The sequence below is a fragment of the Rutidosis leptorrhynchoides genome, chromosome 3 (genome assembly GCF_046630445.1).
Source record: "Rutidosis leptorrhynchoides isolate AG116_Rl617_1_P2 chromosome 3, CSIRO_AGI_Rlap_v1, whole genome shotgun sequence".
Classification (NCBI taxonomy): Eukaryota; Viridiplantae; Streptophyta; class Magnoliopsida; order Asterales; family Asteraceae; genus Rutidosis; species Rutidosis leptorrhynchoides.
Window position 1 is genome coordinate 551,209,188 of NC_092335.1, and position 7,377 is coordinate 551,216,564.

The 7,377-nt window shown below is 31.2% G+C and overlaps 1 protein-coding gene across 1 annotated transcript; it reads right to left on the reverse strand.

Annotated features, from left to right (window-relative positions):
• Nucleotides 1-3,895: 3,895 nt before the first annotated feature.
• LOC139902026 (uncharacterized) lies at nucleotides 3,896-4,942 on the reverse strand. Its single transcript, XM_071884684.1, has 2 exons — nucleotides 4,633-4,942; nucleotides 3,896-4,197 (listed from the first exon to the last, which is right to left on the reverse strand). Exons 1-2 carry the CDS (start codon nucleotides 4,940-4,942, stop codon nucleotides 3,896-3,898), a joined length of 612 nt encoding a protein of 203 aa, XP_071740785.1.
• Between the last annotated feature and the right edge of the window lie 2,435 nt (nucleotides 4,943-7,377).

A 7,377-nucleotide genomic window follows, 5' to 3' on the forward strand; every position in this document is an offset into this window, starting at 1 on the left:
AATTCTAAATGCTTTTATTATGTTTATAAATAAATGTTGGAATTATTTTTAGCCTTAAAATTTTCAGAAAGCATGTAGCTGCTTTTCTGGTTTAGATGTCTAACTTATTTAGTTTATCAACTCTCTAAGTGACCTTTATTTTCCTATATCATTTAACAGTCTATAATGGTTGAAGAATTTGAAGTAAAAAGATGTTGTTCTGTGTAAGTAAGTTCTTGGAAGATATAATTTTTCTAACATTTTGTTTTAGTATGCTGCAGTTTACAGTAGTATGTCAACATGTTAATATTACTTTAAGGAAAGCTGCAGTGTTTATTTGAAGAGGCGAGTTTTATTCTGTATTTTGTTGATATGAAAATGAGAAACTTCAGTATTGAGACGACAACAGCAACAACAAAACCCAATGCCACAAAAGTGGTGTATCGGGGAGGTGAGATGTAGACAATCCTTCCCCTATCAGAGAATTAAGACAAGTCATTTCTCCACCCAGAGTGAAAACACTCTCAAAAGTAGAGAAAGTCATCCCTCTCTCTATTCAACGGATAGAGAGATTGCTTCAGAGTGGTCCTCCGGCCAATAAGTAGGAAAAAATTTTTAAAAAATAAAATAAAATAAAATTGAGACGCCATGAAAATGGTAAAATCAAATTTCCATGGGTTTTAAATCCTGCCTGAAATTTACTTTAGGCTCTAAGAGCAAGTCAAGTCGCCAATAAATGGACGCTGGCCTGTCGACTCATTAACTAGAGCGGTAATATTGAGTCTTTTTTTATTTCTTATGATTATGATTTATTTATTTTTCTAAAAATTCAGGGTTAAGTAACCGATGGATATGAGGAACCATGAAAATATAATTGAAGTCATGCATGGAAAGGAAGGACATGTTCACGGAGAGAACTAAAAAAAAGTAAAATATGCGGTAAGCTGCAGTTACACTTTCAGCATGTAATATATGACCCTGCACGCGTACATTAAAAATCGTTGAGACTAAAAGACCAAGGGATTTGCTGATATTAAAGAAAATATTACATTGTTGGTCCTTGTGGTTTGAACCATATTGCACATTTGCCATTTTACTTGGTGAGTGGGACCAACCGCGTAACTAGTGAAACTACATTGATCAACTGCGTGAAGAAAAAGGTAATATAGCAAATGTGCAATATGGTACAAACTACAGGGACTAGTCACAGTTTTTTTTTTTATATCAAACAAACTAGTGGTGTGGATGTAGTTATTGATGTCAATAATACCTATGCCCATTTGTTTGGAGTTTAAATAAATCTATACACATTTGCTCTCTTGTTCATTCACCATCATTTGCCTAATGGGTTATTAACAAGTGTGTCATGTCTGATACAATTATTTTTGTGGTTTTGGGTTTAATTAAACTAAAGTTGATTTCGTTACCATTTATATAACATAATTGTCATTTTCGTTCAGGCCGGTGCCCTTCGAAATAGATGATCAGATTCAGTAATGCTGTTACTCGTATTACCTTGCAGCATCAGAAACCAACCTACAGACTTGCAGATTTCGATTTTGCTGCCTTATGCCACAATTGGCCTTTACAAAACTGAAATTGTGCATAAGGTCAATCGATCCTTCTTGATTTTGTGAAGGTGCTTCACTTTTTCAGTTATTAGAAAAGGCATGCATCAGACTTTGTATACAGAATTGAATATATGCAATTAGTTGATGTATGTCTCTGTACTTGTGAAATAATCGGCTCACAAAATGCTCTTACAGATTCATGCACTTGTGGTTAGTTAAGATTGTGTAAATGGAATGTAAACGTATTTTGCTACCCGTAAAGGCAAATGATTTAACATATATTTAATCATTTCCTATACTCACTTTCATGGAAGTGGAATTGGGTATTGTTGTTCCCTAAATTTTATGCCAGCCCAACTTACATGTTTCATGCTGAAACAATAATACTCAACCAGAAAATTTGGTACAAGTTTTGCCAGTTTGGAACCCAAAAAAACTGGCAGGACGAGAAACAATTTGTATTGGGGGAAATACACATCACATGCATCTACCCTTCGCCTATTTTCAGTTGAATTGTGAGCTTGATTTGAATTCAGAACATGTTGAAGCGTAGTGTTTTATGATGTATAAGCAATGAAATAACTTGATTATGTTACATAAACTCTAATTAAGCAATCTCTCTTGACGTTAATAATCAAGTAAATTTATAACTAGACTCCATAATTGTATGTTTCGCTACTCATAGTTTTAGAAAAATAACGTACTTGGACCATTGATATCCAACTTCTAAGGATTAAATTATGAAAGTATTAAAATAAAAAAGGCTTCCCTGAGTTCCTTGTAAGGGGTGTCAGATTCGAATCATGTCTAGGACGAATATTTAGTGGTAGTCAGCTTGATGGCAACAAAGAGATCACTAGGCTTGGTTTCCGTTTCTCTTTCGGTGGGTGGAGAATTTTTCTTAACGCATGGTTAGAGAGACGACCTCTCTTTTTTCTAGGGTAGAGGAAGGATTGTCTATATCTCACCTCCCCATAACGCGCATGCGTGGGTTTGGGTATTGTTGTTGTTGTTGTTGTTGTTGATTATAACAAAGACAACATTACAAGTATCCACTTACTTTTTTAAGAAATTCCACCAACTTCATTCTCCACCAATAAGAATTCTTTCCTCTATGAGAATAATCTCTTTTGATTAATTAAAATACAAAGTGGACACTTGAAATAAGACATCCTAAAATAGTAATGTTGACACTTGTGAAAGGACGGAGGGAGTAATATCACATTAGTTAAATAAATATAAAGATATAAATAAAAATATATAAACAAATGTTCTATAACCTAACTTTGAGAAATTTTAAGTTTATACTCCACCCATCTCAAAATAATAGTCTATCTTACTATTTTTATTTGTTGTTGAGAAATTGTCCTTTAATTAAGATAAAAATAAAAATCGCTTAAAATACAAATTATATCCTATCCATTTTAGAGAGAGACAATTAAAAATGTCAAGTAGTTCATATGTTAACCAATGAAATTAATAAAAACAATTATTTAATTGAATGGTAAAATAGATAATCGATTCATATATCTTATATCTTAAATCTAATTAAAAGTCAAATTGAATAATCTTTCTGGGACGAAGTAAGTACAATTATTTTTACAATTATTTTACTGAAAAGAGAAAGGTGATAGAAAACAGAGTGATTTCCCTTACATATTAAGACAATAATAACTTTTGATCGTTTAATTAACCAAAACAACAATTACATTTTTTTTTGAAAAGCCAAACAAATTCTATTAATCACAAAAAGAGTACATGAAGTGGAAAGCAGTATGCGAGAGCATACTTACAACAAAAACAGAAAAACTACAACTTAGAGGGGGATTAGACCCTAGAGCTTTTGTACATGACAGTGAGTGAAAGTTATACAATCAACCGTGATCATCATAAAACGATGGGTTAAGAAGCCATTGATGCTATGCAAAATTTGGTATCTTCGAACGTTTTGAGAGCCATTCAAAAGATTGACTTGGATTTCATTTAGCGTTATAGGACCATTTCGATTCTTCTTTTGAAAAATGGCATGGTTTCTATTTTGCCAAATGATATAACCACATATCCACTCGATGGCTTGCCATACTTTTGAAGATGTATTTGAAGCCGGATCTCTTTTTTCTTTGAAGCACTCTTCTAAGCTGGAGTATGAGTGGTTAGTCGAATTCCACCATCTAAAAACTCTATCCCATAAGTCTTTTGCAAAGGAGCACTTCAACATCAAGTGTTCGACAGTTTCGATGCCGTCATCACAAACAGGACATCGTATAGAGTCGAGATCAATACCTCTCTTATCTAATTCAACTTGAACCGGTAATCTTTGCATATGAGCTCGCCAGATGAAGATATTAATTTTTTTTCGGTAGCAGATTGTTGATCATGGTTTCATTTGCTGTCAAAGGAGAAGGCAGAAGCTTTTGATCTAGTAACTTGGTAAGCATATTTGTAGAGAATACCCCATTTGCATGTAAAGTACACTTCCATGTATCACTAGAGTTCCAACTGAAATTGAAATTGTTGACAAGCTTTTTGAGATCTTCAAATTCATCCTTAGTCCTCCCTATTGGTTCACGAAGCCATTGCCAACTAAAATTCCATGAATTTCCATCTTGCACAATTCTATCCATGATTAACACATCTTCATTCTCCTCTAGCATGAACAATCTTTAGAATTTATTGCAAAAAGCTTGGCCACCTATCCATTTGTCTTTCCAAAAAAGAGAACAATCGCCTTTGTTTACCACTTTCACAAAAGAATTAGTAAAAGACACGCCCAATTTATTTATCTCTTGACCGATCAAACGAATGTTGTTCCATGAAGAGTTTTTGATTAAATTTTCATTTGAGTTAACAAGACCCAAACCCCCATCCCTCCCATATATGTTTTTTTTGATTTTTACCCAAAGAGCGTTTTTTTTCAAGTGAAATCGCCACCACCATTTTTCCATCAAAGCCAAATTTTTAGCTTTGAGGGATCCAATGTTTAGCCCCCCGCCCTTATATGGTAAAAGAACATTATCCCATTTTACCCATGAAATCTTAGAATTTTCATTTGACCCGCCCCAAAAATTTTTTCGCCTCATACCTTCAAGCAAGTTTATGACATTCGTTGGAGCACGGAATAGGGAGAAAGCATACAAGGAAAGGCTACTAAGCACCGATTTGATTTGAGTAAGTCGACCACCAAAAGATATCGTTTTCGCTTTCCAATCCGCTAACCTTGATTCGAATTTATCAACCACAAACTTCCACTCCTTGGCTTTATTCATGTTATGACCGATTGGGAGACCGAGGTAGGTAAAAGGGAGAACACCTACCCGACATCCAATGTGGTTTGCAACTTCTTCGATGAAGGACTTTTGTATTCCAATTCCATGAATACAACTTTTTGCCATGTTTACTCTTAGACCCGAAAAGATCTCAAAGCATTTTAGAAATTTGAATAAATTACCGGCGTTTCTTTTGTCCCACTTACCAAAAAATATCGTGTCGTCTGCGTATTGAAGATGAGAAACAATGATCTTGTCATTTCCAACTTCAAGTACCCGAAATTTTTTTGTCGCAAGAGCACGCTTTACAAAAAGCATTTAAACCTTCGATCGCAGTTATGAACAAATATGGGGATAGTGGATCCCCTTGACGAATCCCACGTTGCAATGAAAACTCAGTTGTGGGAGAGCCATTAACCAATATCGAAATAGAAGCCGAATTCAAACAAGAGAATATCCATGTGATCCATTTCTCACCGAAACCCATCCTTCTCATTATGTTGAGCAAAAAATCCCAATGAATACTGTCAAACGCCTTTTCAAAGTCGGCTTTGAAAATCATGCATTTCCTTTTATTTTTCTTTGAAAAGTCAACCAACTCATTTGCTGTGACGACCCGGGAATTTTCGGCCAAATTTAAACTTAATCTTTATATGATTTCGACACGATAAGCAAAGTCTGTAATGTTGAGTCACAAAATTTTTAAACTGTTTACATGGATTCAATTAACCTTTGACTATCACCGACGATTCACGAACCATTAATTACAAATAAATAAGTATAGATAAATAAATAAATGTGTATACATATATAAGTATATGGCTATATATATATGTATATATAAATATATATATAAGTATATATAATCAGTTGAAATAATGAGGTACAAATAAATCAATTTGGAAGAAAAAAAAATGTAAAATAATAATGATCAAGTTAAAATTAAAATGAATAAAGTATAAATAATAAATTTTAATAAAAGTTGTTATATAATATATCACATGATAAAAATTGGTTATTTGTTATTCTTATTAATACAATTACTATAATTAGCATTATCATTAGATATAAATATTATATTAAACATTAAAAATAATTAATATTATCATCAATAAGATTATTATTATCATTGTTATAATTATAGTTTTATTATTTAATATTAATATTAGTATTATTACTATTAATATAATTATTATTATTATTATTGATAGTATCATTATTAATATTAGTATTCTTAATATTATTAGTATCCTTATTTAAAAATTTGTAATATTAACAGATTTTATTAATAGATTTACATTATGAATTCATATTACTGAATTTAATCTAAAAGATATATAAATAATTGATATATATACACGTATACATTAAAACAGATTTATAAATATAAACACTGAATTTATCACGCGTATTATTATTTAACTCTTTATATCACAATCAGTCATATCTGTTTCTTATTTTTCTTACTAACCCGTGACCTGCTATTTGACTCCTAACCCTACCAAAACAAATTAATCCGTGATATAGCATAAAATTCTTCACTTGTATTTAACCTCTCCTACTGCAATTATTTGTGGATTAAAACAGAACTTCGTATTTATTTTTTTTATTTTTTTTTCAACCGATATCTCTGTTGTTACACTTTAAAGTCAAAACTTGAATTTGATTTTTATTTCAGAAACTATAAATGAGGTTTTGTTAGGAATCCTTTGCTCGTACTTTCTGTAAAATCTCAACTCCCAATTCTTTAAAATGAGAACAAATTTTTGAGTCAAAGTATAATCACCAAAAAGTCAAATCTGTGTTCTTTGAGCAAATTAAAGATTTATAGATTGTTTCTGTTGAAATTAGTGTTCGGGAATGATTCTAATGGTCCTTTTAAACACAAGTCGTTTTATAATCATTGTCTAAAAACGTCTAAAAAGCAAAATCAATTTTTTTTTTTTAAAAGAAACAGCGACGAGGAGCAAGCAGCAGCAGGTTATTTCAATTTTTTTTTAACGATACAATTAATTAATATTGATATTTCTAATTATTTTTAAAGAATATAAACTTTTGGATTATGAATAACTTGATGAATAACTTGATTAATGGTCGAGTTCTTTAAAGAGGAAGAAGATGATTAGGGACAGAAATTGATAACGAGTTATATATGATTGGAGGGGAGTTTATTTTGGAAAAACAGTTACAGCTAAGTGGTTATGGGGAGAAGGGTGTAAGCGGGAGGTCGCGGGTTCGAGTCCCGTCATAGGCAAATATTTTTGGAAAAGCTTTAAAATAGGGTATACACTTCTAAATTTTCAATTTCATTATTTTTATTATTATTATTATCATTTTCATTATTATTATTATTATTATTATTGTTGTTGTTGTTAATATTATTATTGTTATTATTAGTTATTGTTAATACAACTAGAATTATAATCATCATAAGTATTATAAATAGTATTGTAACAAGGTTATAAGTATTATGACCATTATTAATATTATTATTATTATTATTATCATTATTATTATGCTATTCATTATTAAGATTATCATTATAAGTTATATTATTATCA